Consider the following 27139-nt stretch of genomic DNA (forward strand, 5'->3'; position numbering starts at 1 on the left):
CTCTCTCTGACCCTCCCCTGCTCATGCTCTATCTCTCGCTGTCTCAAAAAAATAAATAAACGTTAAAAAAAAAAATTAAAAAAAAATTGTTAAAACGTCTACAAAACCTATTGAAAGGGTAAGTCTGGTCTCATCTGGGAAGTGGCGGGTTTTTTTCCTCTTTGGTTTTTGACTTTTCAACGAACTCCTGGTACGAAAGCCGCTCAGGAAGCCCCAGTTCTGCGCCTCGGGGACTTGGGACTGATGTGGAGCCTAGGGCGGAGCAGGGGCCCAGGGTTCAGGGCCTTGCAGGTGACGTTCTCTGCTCCATGACTCAGTTTTCCCTGTCACACCCCTTCCGAGGCAGCTGCGGGTGGCCAGAAATAGCACAAGGGAGGGGTTCTGATGAGGGAGAGAAGAGCAGCCGCTAAAGGGAGGCAGGGCAAGGGAGGGAGAGGGTGGTTTTAAATCACGATCAGAAGTTTGAAACGGAAAAGCGTCCAACAGGGAGGGCGGGAGCAAGCCCTCCAGAGAGGCAGGGGGAGCCACACAGAGGGATCATGAGGTCACGCAGGGAATCTGCACAGAGGCAAAAGTTATCTGAGTCCAAGAAGCACCAGGCCCCGAGCCGATGGCCGTGGGGGCGAGGAGGAGTCATTAGCTTTAAGGAAAGGGGCACCGGGACGGGAAGCACGTGGGACCAAGGCAAGGGGCAGGCCTGAGTCCTGGTCCTTCCCCTAACACACAGTGTGACCTCCGATACCCCCCTACTCCTCTTTTGCCCTCTGTTTTCCCATCTGTTCAATGGGTGCTTAGACCCAAAAGTCCTGAGGGGTCCCTCTTGCTCTGACCTTCTGTGGGCTAGAGAGTGTGGTTCAGAGAACAGGCTCCGTGGTCAGAGACACAGGTTCAAATCCCTTTGCAGCTTACTAGTAGCCTTAGAAAGGGACATCACTTCGGGGCACCTGGGAGGCTCAGTCAGTTAAGTGTCCAACTTCAGCTCTGGTCATGATCTCATGGTTCGTGGGTTTGAGCCCCACATCCGGCTCTGTGCTGACAGCTCGGAGCCTGGAGCCTGCTTCGGATTCTGTGTCCCCCTCTCTCTCTGCCCCACCCCTGCTTGTGCTCTGTCTCTCTGTCTTTCAAAAATGAATAAACATTAAAAAAAAATAACATTTAAAAGAAAGGGACATCACTTCAATTTTCCCATCTGTGAGATGGGCAGACAATAGGACCTACTTCGGCGGGGGGGGGGAGGGGGGCATGCCCTGGGCACACAGCAGGTGCCAACAAACACTGTGATGCAGGCAGGGAGACAGAGGAGCTTCCGGGGGCCCATACCCTGCCCCCATGGTGACTGGCACTCACCTCCTTGTCGATGAGCCTCAGCGGGTACTTGATGTCCGGGCTCTCAAGGGTGATGGCCGGGGTGGAGCGATGGAACAGCTTCATGAGCAGGTTGTAGAGGAACCAGACTGGGGAGAGGACCACGTGGCCCAACTGAAATGACAGTGACAGACCCACGAGGTCAGCGTGGGCACGGGGAGGGGCCTGCCACCTGTCTTTCCCGCAAACACACCAGTTGTTTCACACCTCCAGGCCTCTCTCTGCTCATGCTGTCCCCTCTTCCAGGAGCACCCTCTCCCCCACCATCCTCATCCAGGGAACCCCATCACCTACTTTGGCGTCGGCTGGGAGAAGTTACAAAAACGAGACACGTGAAACCTATCAGTTATTCCTAAGTCACTGGAAAAGCTCCATTTCCCAGATGAACCAGGACAAAGAAAGCTACCTAACTGGGCACGTATCCCTTTTCACTTTGGCTGCTAGGAAGCTCAGAGTAAAGTTCACAAGTAATTATGCTTAACCTTGAGCACTGTGTGCCTGTGCTCCCTCCCTCCTTCCCTTCCTTTAGTCAGTTTCCCTGGTCCTACTAAGTGATCTCAAGTGCTAGCTCTATTTAGACAGACAAACCCCTGAGCCCCAGGATTCCGCCTTCAGGTGTGGGGGACAGCTGAGGCACTGAACTGGACACTGGGAAGCTCTGCTCCTTGTTGGCTGTGTGATCCTAGGTAAGTCCCTTCCCCTCCCTGAACTGGACCAGGTGACCTGCAAGGTCCCCTGAAGCTCTGAGAGTCTACTGCTCAGCACCGTGCTGAGCCCCACACAGGTGTTCATCCCAGGACAACCCCCATAGGGTTGCAGATGAGCAAACAGCTCAGAGGGGTGAAGCAACTTGCCCACACTCACACAGCTGGTGGGGGGGGAGCTGCAATTTGAACCTGAGTCCACCTGCTTCCCCAGTCACACTCTTCAACTACCGGCCCATGCTCACCGTGCTGTGTGACCCTCAGAGGCTCCTCCTTGCCAACGCCCTGCCCCCCACATCTCAGCCTCGGAAAGACCCTAAGAGGTGGTTTCGATTTTTGAAAAACAGACAAAACCCAAATCTCATGGCAGATAGCTCACTGCTTAGGTTCATTTGGAGAGAACAACCTTGCAAAGAAAGACGACTGGCCACCTGTACTTTCTAGCTGTTTTTTTTTTGTCCCTGGGCAAATCGCTTAGCCTCTCCCAGCTGCTTCTCCGTCTGTGAAACGGGATCACTTCATCTGTCTACAGCCATGTGGAAACAGTGAGGGCTATTCTCCAGGGCAACTGGCCAGGGCTCCTCAAAAATGTCAATGGCACACAAAAAAAACAAGAACAAAGAAAGGGTGGAGAACGGGTCCAGATTAAAGAAAGCCCTTGTGGGTTGAACGGTGGCCCCCAAAAGATAAATCCATCCAGATCCTGGGAATGTGTCCTCACCTGGAAAAAGGGTCTTTGTAGATGCAACTCAACTGAGGGTCTTGAGACGAGATCATCTTGGAACACCCTGGCGGGCCCTAAACTCCGTGACAAGTGTCACCGACAGCCACCAGAAGCAAGAAGAGACAAGAAGGACCCTCCCCTAGATTTCCAGACAGACAGCTGATCTGCCAATACCTTCATTTCAGGCTTCTGGCCTCCAGAACCGTAAGGGAGTCATTTCTTTTACGCTAGTTTGTGGTGATTTTTTACACAGTCCTAGGGAACCAACACAGAGGCCAGAGAGGCAGAACAACGGAATGCGATGTGTGGTTTTGGATCGAATCCTGGGCCAAAAATAAAATAGTTATGAACGTCAATACTGAGGCAATTGGCAAAATATGAATTAAGGCCCACAGATTAGACACGAGCATTGGATCAACGCTACTTTCCTGACTTGATCACTGCCCTGTAATTGGGCAACAGAACATCCTTGCTCTTAGGAGGCACCCACTGAAGTACTTAGGGACACTGTGTCTGTAACTTACTCTCAGATAATTAAAACAAAAATAAAATATGCACACACACCTAACAAAGCAAATACAATAAACGTTTACGGTTGGGCCATCTGGGCAAAAAGTTTACAAGAATTCTTCGTGCATTCTTGCAACCTCACTGTAAGTTTGAAGTAACTTCAAAATAAAACTAGGGCTGGGGTGGGGAGGAGGCCACAGTGGTGGTTCAAACGGTGAGGCTGGGAGCACAAAACACTGCTTCTCCAGAAAGCTGTCTTAGGTTTTGTTCGGCACCCGTGACCAGCACACCTCCCTGACCTCGGTTCTCTCACCAAACGACCATGTGTTCTTCTTATCATAATCCTACTAGATCCCTTTCTTGCCTTGGTTGCCAGGAAGCTCAGAGCCAAGTTCTCTGCTGGCACGGAGGCCTCTCTGCTTCCTTTGTGGGCTTCCTGAGGTAGTGAATAGACTTGGAGGTGGTCCTTGCCCTACTCAGGGCTGGGTGAGAGGACCCTGCTCTCTCAAGGCCCACCCTACTGCTCCCTGGCTTCCTGGAAGCCTTGCCAGGATTCCCACTTTGTGTCAACCCAGGGAGGGTGCTCTGGCCGAGTACCTGAGCCTCAGTGTCTCATCTGTAGAAGGAAGGTTAAGAGCTACCGCTCGGCCCACCTCCTGGGGGAGTCAAGATATGAGATGAGATAAGGGTACCCAGGCCACAGAGGGATGTGGGAGCACACACAGGAGCTTCTCTTGACACCCTCGGTGGGCCTCTACCACTGGGGAGACAGAATACCCAAGTGAAGGAAGGGCAGAAGCACCAAGATCCCGCGCCAGGCCTGGCCCCTGCTCCCCAAACCGGCCCGGCGGCTTCAAGTTACCCTGTTGCGGCTGTGGGCTGTGGTTACAGGCGCGCTTTGTCGGGCTTAGAACAAGGTGCCTCTCTCCCAGGCAGGGCCTCCAGGCTGAGTGCGGTCCAGGCCTCACCCCACAGAGCCCCTGGTCTGTGATCGATGGGTCCGAAGGAACGGGCTGTGGGAGCCAGCCAAGGCTCCCCTCTCCAGCCCCACCCACCATGCGGCAGGGGTCTCTGGCGGCCGCACATTTAACCAGCACCTACCGCGTCCGAGGCACCGCACAGCGTTCTACCCATCCTGGGTCTCGTTAAAGGCCCTCGTTCAAGCCCCAGCTCAGGACCTCAGGAGAGAATCGTGGCCTCTCCAGGCCCCACCCCCCTCAAGTGCAAGAGGACAGTCTCCTCCAGGGCTGGGGAGGACAGGAAGACAGGTGAGAGGGCCGTGCACAGAGCAGACGCAGCAAACGTTCCCAAGCTGGCACGGCTCCAGGAGTGGGACGTGAGCTCCCTGAGATAATCCTCGTTTTCACCTTGGCTGTAGGCGCTGTGATTATCACCAGGTTACAGATAAGGAAACTGAGGCCCAGAGAAGGTCAGTGTCTTGCCCCAGGTGCACCACAGCCGATCCTTGGGGGGCCACACTCACAAGTGATACTACTGTCCCTGTTTCTCAGAGACATTAAGTGACTTGCACGTGGTCCTACAGCAGTCAAGGGTGGAGCCAGGACTCAACCCCAGGCCCGTCTAGCCCTTCCGGAGCCACCTCCCAGGCCAGGTGCCCTCTCTGTGCCCCAGCCACAGAGCCCAAGGCCCGAATCCCACAGCCTCATACCCTGCCTCTCGTGATGAGGCCCCAACTTGCAAACCAACAGGCCACCGTCCCCTCCTCAAACACCCACGATGGCTCCCCGCTGCCTGCCTCCACTCAAGGCCCCTGCTATGTGGCTGTAACGCTGGCCACAAGGCTTTCCTCAGGCCTTTGCACACTCTTCTTTCTGCCCCAGATGCCCTTCCTCTTCCCTCATCCAGCCAGGAAACTCCTACTCATCCTTCAGACCCCAGTCTAAATGTCAAATCTTCCCTGACTGGCCCCTCCCTAGCTCATCAGGCCCTCAGCAGACTCCCATAGCCCCTGCTCCCCTCTCTAAACTCCCCTGGGACTGAGGACTATTCTGCAGATTCCTCTGCTACGGGCCCTGCCATGTCAAGCGGAGAAGCCATATCCATGGGGAACACTGGTTGGGGAGAAAGTGGAGTGAAGTTAGGTTTGCATCGTAGGGAGCCCTGGAGATGAACTCGAAGGACAGTGAGAGCCAGCTGGAGTTGTGTCTGGTGCTCCCTGGAGTTTTGATTTCCCCCAACACAGCCGCTTGGCCTGCAGCTCATTGTACAATCTGCAGAGAACCTTCCCCTGTATTTCCTCACTGACCCACAGCGGTAGGAAATAGGCCAACTGCATTCTTCATTTAACAAATGAGGAAACCGAGGCTCAGGGAGGCCCTGGGTGGAGGCCGCAGCCCTAGCCCAGACCTTCCAGCTTCCAAGTACCAGCCTCGCGTACCCGGGATGCCAGCCGTGGCTCAAACGGCTGGGCCAGAGCCTACGTGTGGTCACAGTCGCCGTGAAACAGCAGATCCTAGATCAGAAGCCCCAGAAGGGGCGGGGGTGGGGGGAGGTGGGGGAATCTGTGGTCTCATCACCATTGCATCCCCAGAGCTCAGAGCAGGGACACTCAGTAAACATGTGTGGATAAATTCGTGAAGGGACAGCAACAAGCCCCCCCCCCCCCCCCCCCAGGTCTCTGTCTGACTCTTTTTATTTTGCCTGGAAGTTTCAGGAGTCAGGGCAAGAGGCCAGATCCCTCCCGGGTGAGGGCGGGGCACCAGCTCATCTTGTCCCTTTGAAGACACACAGTCCTCCACAGAGCACAGGCCGGGGTGGCTACGATCCTAGCTTCGATCCTGGCTTCCTGGCGGCTCCACATCTGTGAGGCACGCCTACCGCGTGGAGGGATGCTGGGATCAGAGCCATGGCCGGAAGGAGCCGCCCGTGTGGGCAGCTGATAAATGTCAGCAGCAGCCTTCCTTCCAGGCTCCGGTCCCCAAAACTGGGCTATGCAGAGCGAGGTACAGCTGCTTTGCTCCTATTATCTCACATAATCCTCAAGCCTAGGAGACGGGAGCTGATACCACCCCCATTTCGGGCGAGGAAACAGAGGCCTGGGTGAAAGACCTGGCCCGAGGGCCAGGATGTGAACCCAGGCACGTGACCGAGTCCACGCACTGAGTCACCGTACCGCCCTGCCTCTCTGCGCCTGTGGACTCTGCATATGTACGAACTCCTACCTGGGGAGGCAGCTGTGGGCAGACCCTCGCTGTCAGTCAGTCCTTCAGGCCATAAACCCCAGTGAGCACACCTATCGGGACTCACGGGGGATTCGGGGAACACCAGCCAGGGGACCCTGCCCCTGAGGAGCTCAAGACAGTGGGGAAGACAGACACAGTCCGGGGAAGGGGAGCAATGGAAAGTTAAAGGTAGAGGCTTCACCAGATTCACAAGGGGTAGGGATGCCCTGTTCCTACAACCTGGGGGCAGAATGAACTCTGCAGCCCCTCCTAGTCCACGGTACCACCCCCACCCCTGCAAGTCGTGGACAGAGTAAACAGGAGGCAGATGGTGGAAGCCAAGGCCCCACCCCAGCTCCTCCTCAGCCTTGCTGCTCAGACACACACACACGTACACATGTGTATGCACACATGCGCGCACACACGCACACACACACAGTCACCACAGCCCCTCGGGGGGGTCTAGGGGACAGCTGCCCCCCAGGCCTTGACCTGGTGCCCCACAGGCTGTGCTCGGCCCACCGGGGAACCCACCACCTGCTTTTCCTCACCTCTGCTGACACAGAAAGAGAGAGGGAAAGGGGCAGCCAGAGTCCCAGGATGTCTCCAGGGCGCCCCAGCTCACCCACCATTGCTGAGGGGATGGGCAGCCTTGCTGCCCCCCACACGGCACCCTGCCCAGCTGCCCCACTCCGTGGAGTTCCCTACTGGGACCCGGGCACCCGCTCTACCCAGGTGGGGTCTGAGCACAGGTCTAGCCCTCCCGGGGGGCCGGCTCCGGGTGCTGAGGCTTACCTGCCTGCCGCCCGCCAGCCGCCCCGCTGGGATCTGAGTGTCCCCCTCCCTCTGGGTCCCCTTCTCAGGAAGTGGGAGGGAGTGGAGGAAGTTCTGCAGCGGGGGGCTCCTGGCTCGGATCCGTGGGGGAAGTGCACCCAGGAGGAGGGGCAGGTGGACAGCAGAGCCACTTTCCGTGGAGGAGACACAGTCCCGCTCCCCTGGAGCTAGGGGCAAGGGCCACGGAAGAGCCACAGAGCTGCGGGGGCAGCGAGGGAGCCTGGGACTACCTGTCGTGGCGGTCTATCGGGGCCCACTGAGCACTCACGGATGTGGGGGGGGGGGCAGGGGAGCCACGGTCCCGGCTGGCAGGCCAAACCCCCGATGTTCCCCCAAGTGCCAGTCCCTGAGCTGGGGCCCCCTGGAGTATAGGAGGAGGCCTCCTGCAGAGCCTGTGCACCCCAGATAAGAGTCTGGTGCCCAGAGCCCGAGCCGGCCTCCCGCAGACCCTGTGGAGCTGGTGCATCAGGAGGCCCGGCTAGGGTCTGCCGTGGGCATTTTGGGCTACGTGGGGACCCCAGCAGGTCAATCCCTGCCCACCTCTTGGACAGAGGGGGCCGTGGAGCTGGTGAGTCTCCTAACTCACAAGGGGGTTGCAAGGGGGCCTTGGCAAAATGTATGGAGCGGCCACATGCTGGGGGCACAGTGACAAATCCAACCAGCACCAGCTAGAAAGTGAGAAGCACTGTGGGAAAACAGCAGGGGTGGGGGTCCGGGGGCGGGGTTGAGTAACGAAGGAGGAGGGTCAGGACGTTACCCTCAGCAATGCCCACAGGTTTGCCCTGGGCAAGGCTGCTCCTAGGTCTGGATGTCCCCCAGAGTCCTGGGCTGGGCCACAACTGCAGGAACAAACACACGGAGGCCAAGAGAACCATTTGCCTCATCCTGAGCAGGAGCCTCACAGAGCCAGAGGGAAGAGGCAGGCGCCTGGGGTGGAGGTGGCTGCGGACGCAAGTGGCTCTGGGCCTAATCCTCTTGATGCCCGCCCTGCCACTGCTCCCGGTGCCCAGCCAGCTCCCGGGACCAGAGCACGTCCGGGGGTGGGGGGCGGGAGGGAGGCTGGAGCACCCGTCCCCAGGCCCTCCAGTGTGGCTTTTGAGAAATCCCAGAGAGGAGGCGGGCAGGGGAGGTGGGGGAGGGAGGCACCGGGAGTCCCAAAAGTGACAGCATGATGGTGGACTTTGGAGCCCCACAAGTTCAGCACCACCACCCCCAGCATGGGAAGGCGGCCAAGTGTGAGTCGAGTTTCTTCATCTGTGAAACCGGGCTCCTCGCGAGGGCCTCACAAGTCTTGCAGCCCCGCAGCAGCAGGCAGGGGTGCAGCGTGGTCACTGGTGCCCGGAGAAGCCACGAACCCTGCCATGCAGCCACATCGCCCGCACGCGCCCCCTCCCACATTCACGCGCGCGCAGAAACTCACACACGTGCACTCGGCCACACACCCTCTCACTCACTCATACTCTCCTGTACTCGCACCTCACACCACACCCACTCCGTATGCTCACACTCAGCCACACATCTGCACACACACACACACCCGCGGGCGCTCGCGCACTCTCGTGCACGCTCACAGTTCACAGCACACCCCGCCGTGTCATGTTCACACTCGGCCACACACGTGCACTCACCGACTCGCGTGCACTCGCATTCTCACACGCACTCTCGTGCACACTCGCACACTCGGGCACACGCCAACTTTCCCAGCCACACCCTCTCTCCCACCCTCGCTCGCAGGGCTCACGCGCAGCCCGCTCCGCCCTCCACGGGGCGGGACCCGGAGGGATGCGGGCGGCGGCGGGGCGCCCCAGTGCCCGTCAGCCGGGTGCCCGCCGCCCGCACGCCCCTCGGGAGGAGGGCTGGGTCCCGGCCATGGAGGGCCGGGGCGTGAGTCACGGCGCCCACCGGGCACGCGCGGGGCGGATGGGGGGGCCCCTAGCTCCCGACCCCGCGGCCCCGTCCCTGCCCCCCGCGCCCCCCGCGCCCCCTCCCCGCCTACCGTGCTCAGCTGGGCCCCCATGGTGGCGCCGCTCCTCGCTCTCTCCGCCGCCGCCGCCGCCGCCGCCGCCGAGACAGTCGGGCCGCCGCGCCCAGGGCCCGCCCCCTGGCGGCGTCACCCTCGGAGGAGGGGCGGGGCCGAGCGGGCGGCCCCGCCCCCCACGCCGCCGCGAGGAAGGGGCGGTGGCGGGGGGACCCAGCGCACGGCACGTGGCCTGCGGTGGGGTCGCCCAGCTAGCGCTCGGCCGGGCCCGGGCCCGCTGGGCGGCCTCGGGTGGGACGTCGGCCTTCCCAGGGCCCCCCTCTCCCCCCCCCCCCCCCCGCCGCTCGTCGCCAGAGAGGGGGAAGGTGGCGCCCTCCCGCGATGGGATCCGGAACTTAAAATCCGGAAACCACCAGGCCACGCCTGGCCTAACATCGCAGGGTGGCCCTGAGCGCGGTGCTGGGCCTCACAGGCCTCCATATTCCCGACTCGGTTTAGTTCAGGCCCCCTCCAGGCCTGTGAACGTGCTGTTCTCTCTCTCCGGGACACTATCCCCAGCTGCCCCAGGGCCAGCCCTGGCTTACTGTTTGGCTGTCAGGTCAGCTTTTCCCTAGTCAAGTCCTGCCCTAAGCCACCACCCCCCCCCCCCAGGCTGACCCTGTGTCTTCGTAGTACTTCGCTTGGAGCTGAAGTCATCCCGTGTGTTGTATCGGGGATGGTCTGCCCCCAGCCCCACCGCATCCCAGTGGACTGTGGACTCCCTGGGGGCAGGACTCTGCTCTGAAGTCCCTTGCATGCATGCCCGGAGCCTAGCACAGAGCCTGGCATACAGTAGGTGCTCAATACTTGTTGAATGAGTGAATTTAACAGTATCTCCTCTGTGTAGGCCCACGATGGTCCCTGGGGGGCTCTCTGGCCCTAGCCTCCTGGAATGGTCTCGGACCCGGATGTGAGCTCCTGATAATCTGACTTGGTCAGGCTGCCAGGTGATGTGTTCCTGCAGCATGGTTCTGGCCAGGCGGAGAACTGGGCCTTCCAGGCAGAAGGAACTGGGCAGAGCCTGGAGGTAGGAACAAGGTGGACAGACACAAGGTCACAAAAGCCAGAGGGACTGGAACAGCGGAGCTGGGGGCACAATGGTGTGATGTGAAGTCGGGATGAGGCAGTATGGGGGCCTGGGTGGAGAGAACTGGAATGTGGGGGACTGCGGGGAAGATTTAGGCCTGTGGGGGAGTGAACAGCTGGTTTTAAAAGAGGACTGGGGACAGTGGAGAGAGGGACAGAGAAAGAGATCTGCTGCCTTAGACTACAAGGGCAAACGTGACAGCAGATCAGTTAGGCATGATTTCAGTTGTATTGGTCACATTTTAAAATTAATTATTATTATTATTATTACTATTATTTAGTAATCTCTCTGCCCAACATGGGGCTCAAACTCACAACCCTGAGATCAAGAGTCGCATGCTCCACCGACTGAGCCAGCCACCGACTGATCAAAATTATTGATCACAATTTTAAGATCACAGTAGTTCTGTTTCTTTGGAGAGGGCGGGCTAGATTTCTCCCCAGACTCCACGGGAACTGCTCACCTCCTGCAGGACAGTAGGGCAGCCATAGTGTCGAGGGGTATGTGGGGAGCAGAGAGAGGGGCTGGGATGACATTGATTAGGTGGCCCCCTCCTGCTGTTAGAACTCAAATCAAGCGGGTAGTTTTAACTGCCATTCACTGGTGTGACAGGCTCAGGCCTTCCCCATTCAGGGTCTTCCTCTGTGGGAGGTGGGGGAGGGCACAGTGTCTTTAAGACTTTTTCTTTCTTTTTTTTTTTAATGTTTATTTTTTGAGAGAGAGAGAGAGAGAGAGAGAGAGAGAGAGTGCTCAGGGAAGGGCCAGAGGGAGAGAGGGGGACAGAGGATCCGAAAAGGACCCTGTGCTGACAGCAGTGACCTGGCCGTGGGGCTGGAACTCACAAACCGTCAGATGTCATGACCTGAACCAAAGTCAGATGCTTAACTGACTGAGCCACCCAGGAGCCCCAAGACCACTTCTAATTCTGATATTTTATTTCTGGGTGTGCCCTCAGGCTTGGAAAAATACCCAATGGACAGAGAAATTGCAAGAATAGTACAATGAACTATCAGATTCCCCAGCTGTTACCATTTGACCTGTCTCTCTCTCTCCCATCCTCCCTATATGTTTGCTTTTGCTGAGCCATAGAGAATTGCAGATATGTGACCTTCACCTCTGAATACTTCACCACATTTCTCCTAAGAACAAGGCTGTTCTCTGACATACCACTGTTCAGTGATCAAGTTCAGGAACTTTAGCATTGATACAATACTGTTACCTAGTCCCGGGTCCACGTTCCATTGCCCCAGATGCCCCTGTAATGTCCTTTCTGGCTGTTATTTTTTTTTTCTGGTTCAGGGTTTAATCCCAGGCTAAGCGTGGAGTTTACCTGGCAGGTCTCCTTCGGATCAGAGGGCAGGTGATGGACTGTTCCCTGTTGTTGCCCGGCCCGGTCTACCTACAATAAGGTAACTTCTCCTTGGATGCTGTGTGAATGCCCTGATCCCCAACAAATTTTGATCCAGTGGTTTTAGCATGTACAGATGCTGCTTGCCTGAATCAATTATCACTGAGGTGGTTTAACTGGTTTACAAGGTGCTTTGGGTTGGGGGAAGACCTTCATCCTAATCATTCCTCAAGGTCCTTCCATGAGCCAAAGAACAGAAACTCCCCCCAAGCCTGCTTGCCTTCTGGGCACGCCCTGCCAGCTGGGAATCCCCTACTCTAGTCAGGTGTTTGATCCTTGGGAGAGACTGAGAGGATGGAGAAACCATTAGTTTCATTTGCTAGAAGAGGAAGCTGAGGCCCAGGGAGAGGAGAGAAGTGGCCAGTAGTGGAATAGCTCCTCCCGAGGAGTCTCTGGGCTCCATGGACGAGGGTGGGCGTTTGGGAAGGAGACTTTCAGGCAGAATAATGGGCAGGGTTTCTGGGTCCAGGTTGGGGCTTTCTGACCCCTGACAGCCCCCCTCCCCGGTCCCTGTTATCTGTGTAAGATCTGGGTTGCCAGATTTCGCAGATAAAAATATAGGGTGCCCGGTTAAATTTGAATTTTAGTTAAACAATGAACTTTTTTTTTAGTAGTTAAGTATGTCCCAGTTGCTGCACCAAAAATTACACTAAAATCTCATGATGTCTAGGATGTTTGGACTGACACTCGGGTTGCCAAGTAAGATATAGGACATCCAGTTCAATTCTAATTTCAGGGTACCGATGAATAATTTTTAAACTCAGATGTAAAGAATAAAAGTATGTGTGGCAGGTGTTATCAGATGCAAGAAATGAGGCAGGTGACATTGGTGGGCCTTGAATGCTGGGATGAGCTGCCCTTCTGTCAGAGTAGATGACACCCCTGGAAGAAGGGACTTGAGCTTGGAAGGCCCTTGCCAGACAGTTCTAGAAAGCTCCCTCTGGCGACATCTGGCTGGCTCAGTTGGTAGAGCATGCGACTGTCGATCTCGGGTCGTGAGTCCAAGCCCCAAAGAGAAAGCTTCCTCTGGCTGTGGGAGGCGGGGAGTGTGGGCAGAGGCGAGCAAGACTGAAGGTCAGGGGGCAGCTGCAGTGACCAGTGACATGCCATAAGGTTCAGACTAATGCTCAGGGGATGTAAAGAGTGTTCAGGGGGCAGGACCTATGGGGCCTGAGGTCCCCCAGCTCAGGAAGGTGGGCAGGAGGCCTCTGGCCTGGCATGAGCGGGGTAAGTTTAAGGGGCTGCGGGAGAGGGGGCGGGGAAGGCCTGAGAGTCAATGGGGTCCGGCATCTGGAGTTCAGAAGGGGCCAGGCCCGAGGAGAGCATGGCTCCGGGGCGGGGAAAGAGGGACACAGGGCTAGGGTGGGGCAGGGGGCTGTGCAGCGGGGACCCAGGAGGCATTTCTGCCCAAATTACTTCCTGCCCTAGGAGGAACTAGGGGAACATAGTAGCAGCAGCTGCAGGGCTGGGGTGGCCGCCTAGCCAGAGGCCGAAGCATTACTGGTGGAATCCAGCCGCCTGCTCCGTGTGTGAAAGTGCTGTGACAGGGAGGGTGTGCTGGGACAGGAGGTCAGCCCCAGGGTTACCAGACCTGTTCTGCCTAGGCCTCTTTGGAAGCCAAGCAGCCTGCTCTGGCACAGTCTTTGTGTGGGCACCTGGGAGGTTGAAGAAACAGGAATCGGGGCGGTGTGCACTCTGTGTGGCAACCTCATCAGTTCTCGGACGTACTCGAAGCACAGTCCCAGCTGAGCTCGGGAGCCAGTCATTTCTTACCCAGGGTATCGTGTGCCCGTCTTACAGAGGAGAGGCGTGGCTCAGAGAGGGAAGAACCTTGCCCGAGGCCGCATGTCACAACAGCTGATGGGGGTTTGGGTTGGAGTTTGAACCCGGGTCTATTTGCTTCTGAAACTCAGCTCTCCCCATGGCCGCCTGACCCTGGAATTAGGCATCTGTTTTCCCTCGTCCTTGTTGGCCTGGGCTGCCTTACAGCGAATGGCAGGGACTAACTCCGGGGTGGGGAGCTCCGGGTCACTCCCCATAAAATACTGCCTTCTCTAGACCAGAAATTTTCAAAATCTTGGCTCTTGCCATGTGACCTTGGGCAAATCACTCCCCTCTGTAGGCCTGTTTTCTTGCCTACAAAATAGACGACCATCTAGAATCTAGATAGAACCTTGCCAGAACACAGGTTGCAAAGTGCTGGCCTAAGGGTGGCATCCAGCCCACGGGAGAATCTGTTCTGGGTTTTGGCTTCATTTGAATTAATTGCCATCTTAGGATTTCTGGCTTCTTATGATAAATCTGAGGCTCTTGCCGTATCAGCTTCCAGCCTGGGGGCCCTTCAGGTTCTGATGAGGCTGAGGTTCAGGTCCTCCCGAGGTGCTCCGACAGTGTGTAATTCTCATGCACTCTGCTCCCTGGAAAGCAGGAGTCGAGGGTTCTAGGCTTGGCTCTGCCCAAACCAGCCGTCTAGGGCCAGTGACCATTCCTCTCCGGGACACGTCCACAAACAGGGGTGATCCGCATATCTCAGAAGGCCATGTTGAGGGTTAACTGAGATGCCACATGTAAACTGCTTCCCAAATCTGGGTCTGTGGGCAGGTGGAAATGAGAGCTGGAAACGTGATTACCTGAGTGTCTCTGGTATGCTGAGAGCAGGCTGGGGACTGAGAGCTGAATGTGGCTCAGTCCCCAGGGACACACCTAAGCAGCAAGCTGAAAACAGTGGGGAGGAACCCCAGGTCAAGGCCTTTCACTTGCGGGTGAAATCAAGGGAGACCTCACAAAAGAGGTGACATTTGGGCTGCCACCACCAGATTCATGTATTCATTCCTCATATCTTTACCAAGCACCTACTATGTTCCAGGCATCATTCTAGGTGCTGGGGGTCCAGCAGCGAGCAAGACAAAAATGCCTTTGAAGAGCTGGCGTTCTCATGGGGGAAAACAGAATAAAGCAGAAACAATTAAAAAAAAAAAAAAAAAGACATGTAATGTCTGGTGGAAAAGGAAAGGCAGAGCAGGGCCAGAAGGAGACAGGGGTAGCAATTTTATGTAGGGGCTAGAGAGGCCTTCCTGGGGTGATGACATTGAAGCAGAGACCCGAAGGAAGTCAGCAAGCAAGCCCTGTGGATAACTGGGGAAAGAGCATTCCAGGCAGTGAGAACAGCAAGTGCAAAGGCCCTGAGGCAGGAGTATGCATGGCTTCTTTAAGAAGCAGCAATCCTGTCAGTTTATTCCATTTCTGTAAGGCTAGCTTTGACCACTTTGCTCAGCCGACGGCCAGGCTTTACCCTGTAAAGCCGTATTGCATTTAAGAAGTCATCTATGGGATGATCCTTTGAGACTGTGATTACATGATTTGACTTAATCCTCATAAGCAGCCCTTTGGCAGTCTTAAAATATGTCTGTAAATTCTTTGACATTCCACCCTTTGAGAGATTGGGGGTTTGGGTCCCCTCCCCTTGAATGTGGGTTCCGTGACTTCTTGACCAATAGAATATGGCAGAAGTGAATACAAATCAAAACCACAATGAAGTACCACCTTACACCTGTCAGAATGGCTAACATTCACAACTCGGACAACAACAGATGTTGGCGAGGATGCGGAGAAAGAGGATCTCTTTTGCACTGTTTGTGGGAATGCAAGCTGGTGCAGCCACTCTGGAAAACAGAATGGAGGTTCCTCAAAAAACTAAAAATAGAACTACCCTACGACCCAGCAATTGCATGACTATTTATCCAGAGGATTGGATAAATACCAAACGTATTTATCCAAGGGATACGGGTGTGCTGTTTCGAAGGGACACACGCACCCCCATGTTTATAGCCGCACTATCAACAATAGCCAAAGTATGGAAAGAGCCCAATGTCAATCGATGAATGAATGGATAAAGAAGTGGTCTATATATACAATGGAGTATTACTCGGCAATCAAAAAGAATGAAATCTTGCCATTTGCAACTACATGGATGGAACTGGAGGGTATTATGCTAAGTGAAATTAGTCAGAGAAAGACAAAAATCATATGACTTCACTCCTATGAGGACTTCAAGAGACAGAACAGATGAACATAAGGGAAGGGAAACAAAAATAATATAAAAACAGGGAGGGGGACAAAGCAGAAGAGACTCATAAATATGGAGAACAAACTGAGGGTTCCTGGAGGGGTCGGGGGAGGGGGGAGGGGCTCCATGGGGAAGGGGCACTAAGGAATCCACTCCTGAAATCACTGTTGCACTAGACGCTAACTAATTTGGATGCAAATTTAAAAATTTAAAATTTAAAACTTAAAAAAAAAAAGAATATGGCAAAAGTGACACTCTACCATTGGCGGGGGTGGGAGGGGCAGCCCATAGGAAATGGGTGGCCTCCACGTCCCGTCTCCTGAGATGCTTGCTCTTGAAACCCGGCCACCATTCTGTGAGGAAGTCCTAGCAGCCCATAGAGAAGCCCCCGTGGAGAGGAGCCCAGGCCTCGGACCCTCCGCTCACCTGACCTCCCAGTCAACAGCCAGCACCAACTTGCCAGCCATGTGAGCACGCCATCTTGGAAGCAGGTCCTCCAGCCCCCGTTGGGCCACCTCAGCCGGCGCCCTGAGGAGCAGAGCTGAGCCACCCCCTGCAAACCCTGCTCTAATTTCACACAGGTGAGAGAATAAGAAGACCGTTGCTGTTTCACACCACTAAGTTTTAGAGTGGCTGGTCACGCAATAATAGTTAACTGGAACAAACCTCACGAAGACAGTCTCCCCATTTTATAGATGAGAAACTGAGGCGCAGAGGATTGAAATAGTTCACCCAACGTCTCATAGCCACTTAGTGGGAGAACTGGCCTTCGAAATCAGCCTCTTTATGTTGTATTTTGATGACCAGAAGTTCTGAATTTTAATGAAGTCCGATTTGGCGATCTTTTCCTACAGTAAATCTGTTTTGTGCAGATAGGCAGTTTCGAAACATTTTTTTTCATGTATAACTACATAATCTCTTTGGACATTAAACACATAATGGTGCTTATTTTTTACTTTATATATATATATATTTTTTTAATTTTTTTAACATTTATTTATTTTTGAGAGACAGAGCGTGAGCAGGGGAGGCGCAGAGAGAGAGGGGGACACAGAATCCAAAGCAGGCTCCAGGCTCTCAGCTGTCAGCACAGAGCCCAACTCGGGGCTCGAACTCACAAACCGGGAGATCATGACCTGAGCCAAAGTCCCATGCTTAACTGGCTGAGCCACCCAGGCGTCCCACATAATGGTGTTTAACAGCTGCCCGATGTCCCACTGTGTGGAGTACTAGCCTTTATTTGACTAAGCTCCATGCATAGGTATCTAGCTCTTTCCTAGTTTGTCACCATTTTGGACAATACTGTGGGCAATGCCCTTGCATGTATCTCTGTTTCTCCGATTATTTTGTAAAAGGTACGTGCTTAGACATGGAATTGCGTGGGCAAAGAAAGAGCAAAGTTCAAAGCTTCCTGGCAACACGGCCAGACTGCCAGATGGCACGTCGTGTGAGCAGGTGAGAGTTTTCTAGGGCGGCCGTTACCAAAGGACGACAAACGGGCTGCCTTCCACGAACAGAAAGCTATTCGCTCACAGTTCAGGAGGCCAGAAGTCTGAAATCGAGTTTGGTTCTCTCTGGAGGACCTGAGGGAGTGAAGTTAGTTCCTACGCCTCTGTCCTAGGCGCTGGCGGCTGCCTGAACTCTTTGGTGTTTCTCAGCCTGTGGCACTGGGGTCTCTGCCTCCATTTTCACGCCGCCTTCTGTCTGCGTCTGTGTCCTCCCCTCTTCTCATAAGGACACCAGCCATTCGATTTAGGGCCCACCCTAAATCCAGGATGATTTAATCTCGAAATCTTTAAATAATTACATCTGCAAAGACCTATTTCCAAACGAGGTCACAGGCTGAGGTTCCGGGGGGACACATCTTTTTTTTTTTTTTTTTTTAAACATTTATTTATTTTTGAGACAGAGACAGAGCATGAACGGGGGAGGGTCAGAGAGAGAGGGAGACACAGAATCTGAAACAGGCTCCAGGCTCTGAGCTGTCAGCACAGAGCCCGACGCGGGGCTTGAACTCACAGACGGCGAGATCATGACCTGGGCTGAAGTCGGCCACTTAACCGACTGAGCCACCCAGGTGCCCCCGGGGGGGACACATCTTTTTGGAGGACACTATTCAACCCACGACAGAGCTGTTTCGTTGCTCCTTGGCACAGCCGGGTTGGGCACAGGATATTCCCGGCCCGAGTCCAAGCTGGGGGCACCCCAGGGCTCAGGCAGATCTGGGCGGATCTGTCCAACCCCGTGGCTAATGGCTGTTTGTTTGTGTGAGGGCCAGAGGCCCTGGGAGGGAGCTACCCTTGGGAGCAGGAGGTGGGCACCCGGGCATGACAGCCTTCACCCTTCCAGAGCACCTTCCAGCACCACTGTGCTGGGTCCCATATGTGGTGAGCTGCACCCCAAAACAAAGTTAGCCACTGAGAGAGGGGGCAATTCTAAGTCTATCTCACAGTGTCCATCGTGGGCTGTCGGCCGGGGGGGGGGGGGGGGGTCTGGCCTTCCAGGTGTGGCCAGGTGCTATTGTAACTCCGCTAACCCCCGCGGTAAGTGTGGGCTACAGTAGGGGAAACTGAGGTCCTGAGCTATTCAGGAACGCACCCAAGGTTAAGTGCTGGCTGGCTTCAGAGTCCATGATCTTAGCACGTGTGATGTGCTACCTACCGCCCGAGCAGAAACCCGATTCAAACTTCGCTAACCAGGGAGGGCTTTACTAAAGGCTCTTTGAAGGAGCTCAACAAATCAAAGGAGGCGCCCTGGGAGAGGCTGGGAAGGGCCTGGATGCTGCCAGGACTTGGCTCCTGCACATCTTTCCCTCTCTCGTCCAGGGAGCTTCCTCTCTCCAGTCCTTCTGGGCCCCTTCCCGCAGGGATGCGCCTCCCGCCACCCACCAGACTGGTTTGAGGAAAGAAATCTTAGGGAAGGGCCCTGATTGGTCCGTTTTCTTATATGTCCTTCTTGGGGAATGGCGCTCTCCGATTGGCCCATCTTGGGTCAGGTGCCTCCCCTTAACCACCATTCTGGCGGGGGAGGTGGAGTCAAGCAGGGTGGGTGGGGGCGGGCTTGGAGGCGGGGTAACTCCCACTGAAAGCGCAGGGCTGGTGAGCGGTGGGCCCAGGAGGGTCCCCAGGAGAAGGGGTCAGCGAGCCAGTGACCACAGGGCAGTTGCAGTGAGCTGACTGCCACCCGCTGGGAGTCACCACTGGGTCCTAGAGCTGGAAAAGACTGCGTTCCTGACTTACTGTGTGACCTGGGCAAGGGGAGGATGGCAAGGTGCTCAGAGAACCTCAGAAGGCTGGGTGACTATGCAAAGGAGGAAGGGAGCCACCGGGTGCCAGGCGCTTTGCCTCTGTGGAGAGAGAGGATCAGAGATGGTGATCTGGGCTCTGTCTTCCCCTGTATTTTCCTCCTTCCCTTTCCCTGCGCTGGCTGCCCGGGGGGGAAGGGCCCGGCGGGGGTAGAAAGCCGGCAGCCTGTCTGTGAGAGGAAGAGGGCTTCCAGCATGGTCAGGGCTCCTGGAGAACACACGGAGGAATAAAGGCTCCCAGCCCTGACCAGAGAGGTGGACCCAGGGCTGGGGCAAGGCGCGGGAGGCTTAGGGAGGTCCCCCTCTGGGACATGGCCCTTCTCTGCCCCACGCTGGGATCCAGGGCTTTGGTGGGCAGCTGCACCGGGTTTCAAGCTGGGTTTCCACTCCCACCTCTGCTTGGTTCTTGGACAACGGGACAAGACGTTTCTAATGGCATCTGCTTCCTGAGCGGGCCACACTGCCAGAGGACGGACCCAGGTGGTGTCTAGAAAAGCCCCTGGGCCCCACAGGGATGAGGAGGCAGCAGGGGGCCGCTCACTTTCAGCCACCTTATGCCGATTTCTGAAGATGGGCGTCTTGGCCACAACCTGTGGACCAGCCCCCCCCAGCCCCCCACTTGTAACTCCTGAAGACTCTAGAGCTGAGGTTGTGTTTCCTCTAGAGTCTTGAATGAGGTTCATATGAGGACACACCAGTGACCTCACTTTATTCTCACAGCAACCTCTGAGGCAGGAAAGCCTATCACCTTCTTATAGATGAGGATCCCAAGACAGACTCAGAGAGGTCCAGGAGCTGCCTGGGATCACACAGCCCCACAGCAGTGGCTTCAGGAGCACCCAGTCTCTACTGTGATCTCTCAGTCTCCAATCCTGTCCTCTGCTTTCACTCATTTGACAATTTTTTAAAATGTTTGTTTGTTTGTTTGTTTGTTTGTTTTGACAGCAGGGGGAAGGGCGGAGAAAGAGGGAAAGAGAGAATCCCAAGAAGGCTCCGCACTGTCAGCGCAGAACCCAATGCGGGGCTCAAACCCGAGAACTGGGAGATCATGACCTGAGCCGAAATCAAGAGTCAGAAGCTTAGCCAACTGAGCCACCCAGGCGCCCCTCATTTGACAATTTCTTTGAGTGCCAATCACACCCCTAGTCCCTGTGAGATCCGAGGGCATATGGCGGGGAACAGGCTAGGACTCCCTCAAGGAGCTGCAAAGTTCCCTGTTTACTACTTGGGTGACCTAGAGCTTGGCCTCTCCGAGTCTCAGTTTCATCGTCGGTAAAATGGCTACAATAACGACGTGCTCCTAATGGCAGTCTTGAAAGGATCCAATCAGATCATCTACACTCTGGGAGGAAGCCTCTATGCACCTGTACACTCGAGCGAGAGTTATGCCCCACCTCCCCAAGTTCAGGGCAGCTGCATAAGTTATTTGGAATTGTTCTATCTGTGAGATTTGTCTCCTCTCCCCTCTTCATTTATTTATTCAATCATTGATTTATAACAGTATGGACTTGTGGCTATATTTTTATTTAAAAAAAAGTTTTTCATGTTTATTTATCTCTGAGAGAGGGAGCGGGGAAGGGGCGGAAAGAGAGGGAGACACAGAATCTGAAGCAGGTTCCAGGCTCTGAGCTGTCAGCAGAGAGCCCAATGCGGGGCTCGAACCCATGAACCGCGAGATCATGACCTGAGCCGACGTCAGGCGCTTAACCGACGGAGCCACCCAGGCGACCCTCATGGCTATATTTTTAAAGAAATTTTCCTACTTTGGGTTATCGTCCAATTCTCTCCTTCTTTCTTTGGCCATTGGTAACTCTTTCAGTTGGCCCGCGTCCCTTTAGCACAGCATTGTGTGTGTTTAAACATTTCCTTGGTTCCTGGTGCTACAAGGTGCCCCAGGCTTATTTCCTATAAATCCTTCCCCAGGCTTAGAATCAGCCATTTCTCCAAGGAGCTTTGGTTCTTCTTTCTGAAGAACAGCATTAGAAACCAAGGTCTGGCTGAAGAACATTCTGTTGCTTGGATACATGGTCTATTTATCCATTCATCTGTATATGGATATTTAGGTCGTTCACAGTTTTTTTTTTTAATTCTTTTTAATGTTTATTTTGTTATTTTTGAGAGGGAGAGAGAGAGACAGACAGAGCATGAGTGAGGGTGGGGCAGAGAGAGAGGGAGACACAGAATCTGAAACAGGCTCCAGGCTCTGAGCTGTCAGCACAGAGCCCGATGCGGGGCTCGAACTCACGGAGCGTGAGATCATGACTTGAGCCGAAGGCGGACGCTCAACCAACTGAGCCACCCAGGCGCCCCCTTGCTTCTCTTTTTGATTGCAGCCATCCAGTAGCTGCGAGGTGTTACCTCAACGTGGTTTTGATTTGCATTTGCCTAATGATTAGTGACGTTGAGCGTCTTTTCCTGTGCTTGTTGGCCATTTGCATATCTTCTTTGACAAAATGTCTATTCAGACCCTGTGGCCCCTGTTCATTGGGTTGTTTGTCCTAATGACTGCTTTGGGGCACCCCCTTCAATTTGGGGCCTGATGACTCTGCCTCTCTCGCTTTACCCAAGTCCCAGCCTTGACTGAAAGAAAAGAATGGGGCTCCGTGAGGCTTAGTAATGGGGTGCCTCATCAATCCCCAGATGCTTTCGGTGACCAGGTGCAGGATGACAGTGGGGCGACAAGGAGAAGGGGCCCTAACTCTGGGTGGGTGGGTGTCCTGGTGTTGGGGAGGGGAAGGGGCCAGAGGCTGGGCCGTCACCCACAGGACACAAGGAGCGGGGACCACCAGCGACACCTGTTTATGCACTGGCCCTTGGGAGATGCATCCCACTCTGGCTGTGAAGGTGCTCCCGGAGTCCCTGCAGCTGACACAAAACAGGGGGAGAAGGTGCCCCCCTGGTGGGCACCCCATCTCTCCGTGCCCACAGGGTGCCTGGAGTGCCAATTTGGCTTCTCTCGAGGCCACTCCCACCCGAGTGAGATCCAGGAATTAAGTGTTATGTAAGGTGTTGAAACTTGGGGAAAACATGGGGCGCCTGGGTGGCGCAGTCGGTTAAGCGTCCGACTTCAGCCAGGTCACGATCTCGCGGTCCGCGAGTTCGAGCCCCGCGTCAGGCTCTGGGCTGATGGCTCAGAGCCTGGAGCCTGTTTCCGATTCTGTGTCTCCCTCTCTCTCTGCCCCTTCCCCGTTCATGCTCTGTCTCTCTCTGTCCCAAAAAATAAATAAACGTTGAAAGAAACTTGGGCAAAACAGAAAAAGCGTGGTGGTTTCCATGAGAATAAACTTGAATCCCACGGGAAGGCTTGATACAAGCAAGTTGCTTAAACCACTTCTACAAATTAGGCGGATGAGGTGGCTACGAAATACGGGGAGGAAATCAGCAAAACCCAGGAGGGGTCTGTGTGCCCGTGGCTGGCGAACCTCTGGAGGTTCTCGCTGCGCTGTGGGGGCCACGCCTGGAAGTCACAGAGGCCGCTTGATGGGGGTGGGCTAGGCAAGAAGCACGATCCCGTCTCCAGCGGCAGCCCCAGTTTCCAGGAGGGTCTGGGGTCCTCATCAGCAGATCCCGAGGGGATGTCCGCTTACACATGTTAAAGTCAACCGTTGAAGGTACGGTGCTCCATTTGAGTCGGGTCCGCTAACTCAGTGAACTTCCTCCGTAACTGACCCGTCTGTGGTCCTGATTGCAGAGGTCAAGACACCTCGACCGTGTGAGGCTTCCTGTGCTGCAGGTACAGCGTGGGGAGACAGAGACTCAGGGTCAAGGAGAGGAGGGAGCACAGTGAGGGCCTGGGGACGCACACAGCAGCCCCGCGTGGGATATGGGCAGGGTTTCCCAGAGGCCATAACTGAGGCTCACGGGAAAGCCGGAGACGCCCCACGGCTGGCTGCCAGACTAGCAGTCCCGGCCTCTTCCCACGCTTCTGGCTGTGGCCCCAACAAAGAGCATCATGGGAACAAGAAATGAGTCCAGAGAGAGTCCTGGGGTGGGTTCCCAAGGCGCTGGCCTCCCAGATTCAGGAGGATTCAGACTCTCGATGCGGCGGAAGCTGGGCAGAGGACAGAACACAGGCTCCTCTGTCAGATGGCATTGGGTTCGAGGCCCAGACCGTCCACCCGCCTCCTGGCTGTGTGACCTTGGACGCGTCACTTGGCTGTAGTCTGTTTCCCCATTAGCAGTGTGGAGACGATGACGCCTGTGTGCCTCACACACCACGTCTGTCGGGCCACGCTCCCTCCTCCGGGAGGGGGTACCTCGCAGGGCCACGTGGGTCAGTGGTGAGTGCTCTGGAGACGGAGCTGTTGCTCAAGCCCCTGACACTCAAGAGCCTTACATCCTGGCTCTCAAGGCCCAGGCTGCCAGCCAAGGTACGGGCTCCTGGCCGCAGATGAAGGGGCCCAGGCCCTGTGGGCATGGGGGTGTGTGGGATGGCCACGGCAGGTTCCCACCTGGTCTAGGGGCTTTGTCTGTCATGGTCATTTCCCCTCTCAAGACCTCTGTTTCCTCAGCTGTACAAAGGTGACAATCCCCCAGCTCTGGTCACCTCCTGGGTAGTTGAGAGGGTGAGAGGAATGCATCCTCCATTCCCCCAACTCCATGCATTCCAGGGCATTCTGACCGATTTGGCCCATCTGAGCCCCACCTCTTCTGTTATGTCCTCGAGTGGATTTACTATTCTCCTTAAAAAACAAAAACAAAACCAAAAAACTTTGTGTCGGGGCCCTGGGTGACTCATTCGGTTAAGCGTCCAACTCTTGGTTTCAGCTCAGGTCATGATCTCACTGGTTCGTGGGTTCAAGCCCCATGTCCGGCTTTGCACTGACAGCACAGAGCCTGCTTGGGATTCTCTCGCTCTCACTTTTGCTCTCTCTCTCTCTCTGCCCTCTCCCACTCGTGCTGTCTCTGTCTCTAAATAAATAAACTTAGAAAAACAAAAACAAAAAACTTGTGTCATCCCAAGTAGAGAACAAGTATCACTTACAAGAAATAAAAAGTAACTTGGGGCACCTGGTGGCTCAGTCAGTTAAGCGTCCGACTTCGGCTCAGGTGGTGATCTCGCGGTCCGTGAGTTTGAGCCCCATGTCGGGCTCTGTGCTGACAGTTCAGAGCCTGGAGCCTGCTTCAGATTCTGTCTCCCCCTCTCTCTGCCCCTCCCCCACTCACGCTCTGTCTCTCTCTCTCTCTCTCTCTCTCTCTCTCTCTCTCTGCAAAAATAAATAAAACTTAAAAAAGAAAAAAGAGCAACCATAAAGATAGGCACCATGGAAATCATGTGATTCATTTCTAGCCGGATGCTGTTGCCCTGGAGGCCTGGGGTGGGGCTGGGGGTAGGGGTGTTCATGTCTGAATGAAAAGGGTGCTCTGCCAGGGTCGTAAAGGCCATCCACCCAATCGAGGCTTTCTTTTGCCCTGATGAGAAGGCTGGAAAGAGACTTGAAAAGGCAAGAACCTTCTCTCCGTGGGAGTCCACATTAGTTCACGTAGCATGTCCACATAGCGCTAAATAACCCCGGATCCCCAGTCCCAGTGGGTCACGGGTGCACCAGGTGGAGCCGCAGAGGGCTTGCTCGATGAACCTGGAAGTGCCTTGGGCAGAATGGTGGCTGAAGGCCTCCCGCTCCCCTCAGCAGCTCCCCTGGGCAGGCCACCCCACACACGTGACCATCTCTGTGAATCAGCACCTGGCTACTCTGGGTTCTTGGTCAGCTTCTTGGAGTCTGGTTAGCAGAAAGTCAAGTCCCATACGGTCCACTTCCGGCCGTTCTGGGAACAGCAGGGGCAGAGGACCAACCATGTGGTAGGGTCCCACCCCTAAGGAAAGAAAAAAAAAAAAAAACACCTCAAGGCAACCTGGCTAGACCATACGTGACAACATCCCTCACGACCTTGTAACGGGAGACCATTTCATCAGACTGCCTGTTTGCGTGTTACCATAGATGGGAGACAAAGAGGTAGAAAATATATAAAAAACTACGACGCTACGTGGCGTTCAGGGCTCAGTTCTTCGGGTATGAAGCCAACAGAGCGGTGCCGGCACAACTAAAGTTGCTTCCTGGAAAGAAAAGCCGCAGAGTCACGACTCTCTGTGCGAGAATCCTGCTACAACCGCAGATCCCCGGATGTCCGGTCCCCCAGAGGCCCAGTCCTGTCTGGACGCACCACCCACAAGGGACCTCGTGCTGTTTGTGCATTCGGCACACCGCCCGGAGGCCTCCGCGGGCCTGCCCTTGAGACGCTGTAGGTCTGGGGGTCTCAGGCCCAGAAGCAGGTTGTTATAGAATGACCAGCCCCCGCTCTGGGTCCCTGCTTTAGAGTGGAGTTGAAGAAGGAAAAGAAAACATTCTGGAGCTGGAAGAGGTGGCAGGGACATGGCCGAGGGCGCAGCTGGCCAGGCGAGAGGCCAGCAAGGTCGGGGAGTCAGACTGCCCAGGCCCTGATCTGGGCCAGAAGTGTCACCTTGATCAGTGCAGGCCTGGCCTCCCACACTCTGGTGGGGGGGGGGGGGGGGGGTTGTGAGCCAAAGATGACACCTGGAGGTCTGTCCAGGCTCCTGGGGCGGGGGGGGGGGGGGGGGGGTGAGGAGGAGCCCCACGTGAGCAGGCAGGAGGAGAGCATCCCTGGGGCCCAGAGGGGAGATGTCCTAGGCAGCTGGGAAAGAGATCGCTGCAAAGCTCCTGTCCCGGCTTGGTATCCAGCGCCCCCAGGTGGACAATTCAGGCCACCCGAATTCTCGGTTTTGTCATAAGTAAACATGGATTTCAGTCTCAGGAGGCCCTCGGCTAATTGCAGTTTCCTCCCCCTCCCCCACACGACCTGTTTTCACTGGTGTGGTCAGCTGGGAACAGGGTGACCTCAGAGGGCTCAGAAAATCTACAGGAGGCTGAAATATTAACATTGCAGTCAAAGGCAGGGGCCCTGGCTCTGATTGACCTCCCTGCCACCGCCGCGCCCCCTCCCCCCCGCCACCAACAACCCTGGGTACATTATTTTCCCTCCCTCACCTCAACTTCCTCATCTGTAAAATGGGGTAAATGAGATGGTCTGCAAAGCATTCAACACTGAGAAGACCATGTCGTCTTCCAGGTGGGATTACTCGAAGGATTTAATTACGGTAAGTTAATTTAAATTAAATGGGATAATGAACACAGCGTGTGGCCACCGCAGCGTCTCTACTAAATGCTGGTCCTGCAGGGACTCCGAGCCACCTCCGGGCTCAGCTGTTCCACGTGCGGGCCAGAGAGGCAGCAGGTGCAGGTGGCAACCAGGGCGGAAGGCAGAGCGGCCAGCTCTTCCCCTGCTGCCTGCTTCGTGGGCCGGCCCGGAGCTCTGAGAGGCTTCCTCGTGGGGCTCTGTGCCTCAGCACTCACGGGCCTGGGCCTGTCCAGGTCACCCAGCACGGCAAGGGGCAGGGTCCTGGGATGGCCAGGATGGGCTTGAGCCAGAGCCCGAGGCTCTTCTTCTGAGCCCAGATGCTTTCTTTGTGCCTACTTTTATTTTATTTTATTTTATTTCATTTTACTTTATTTTATTTTATTTTATTTTATTTTATTTTATTTTACTTTATTTTATTTCATTTCATTTCATTTCATTTTTTTATTTTATTTTATTTCATTTCATTTTTTAATTTTATCTTATTTTATTTTACTTTATTTTATTTCATTTCATTTCATTATTTTATTTTATTTATTTTACTTCATTTCATTTCATTTTTTTATTTTATCTTATCTTATCTTATCTTATTTTACTTTATTTTATTTTATTTCATTTCATTTTATCTTATTTTATTTTATTTTACTTTATTTTATTTCATTTCATTTTATCTTACCTTATCTTATCTTATTTTATTTTATTTGTTTACTTATTTATTTTATTCATTTCATTTTACTATTTATTTTATTTACTTTATTTCATTTCATTATTTTATTTTATTTTACT

General features: G+C 54.7%; 1 protein-coding gene and 1 long non-coding RNA gene across 5 annotated transcripts in view; one reads left to right on the plus strand and one right to left on the minus strand.

The window, feature by feature from the left end:
- LOC106979905 (NADH-cytochrome b5 reductase 3) overlaps window positions 1-9489 on the minus strand; it is a 27817-nt gene extending 18328 nt beyond the window's left edge. Inside the window, exons 1-2 of one of the 2 annotated variants that reach the window (XM_027070582.2) lie at window positions 9316-9488; window positions 1348-1479 (exon numbers count right to left, since the gene is read on the minus strand). In XM_027070582.2, the coding sequence (XP_026926383.1) occupies window positions 1348-1479; window positions 9316-9336 (153 nt within the window). In that variant the 5' untranslated portion in view covers window positions 9337-9488. Of the gene's footprint in view, window positions 1-1347; window positions 1480-9315 lie in introns of both variants that reach the window. The other variant, XM_027070583.2, reaches the window with a different exon arrangement.
- On the plus strand, window positions 9439-20704 carry LOC128316517 (uncharacterized). 3 transcript variants are annotated; one of them, XR_008300559.1, is made up of 5 exons: window positions 9440-9895; window positions 10184-10363; window positions 11761-13058; window positions 17253-17352; window positions 20147-20704. It is a non-coding gene; the product is annotated as an uncharacterized LOC128316517 (long non-coding RNA). The 3 variants fall into 3 exon arrangements; XR_008300560.1 differs by lacking the exon at window positions 10184-10363 and having other exon boundaries at window positions 9439-10128; XR_008300558.1 differs by having other exon boundaries at window positions 9440-10363.
- The last annotated feature ends 6435 nt before the right edge of the window (window positions 20705-27139 follow it).

Source organism: Acinonyx jubatus, chromosome B4 (genome assembly GCF_027475565.1).
Source record: "Acinonyx jubatus isolate Ajub_Pintada_27869175 chromosome B4, VMU_Ajub_asm_v1.0, whole genome shotgun sequence".
Classification (NCBI taxonomy): Eukaryota; Metazoa; Chordata; class Mammalia; order Carnivora; family Felidae; genus Acinonyx; species Acinonyx jubatus.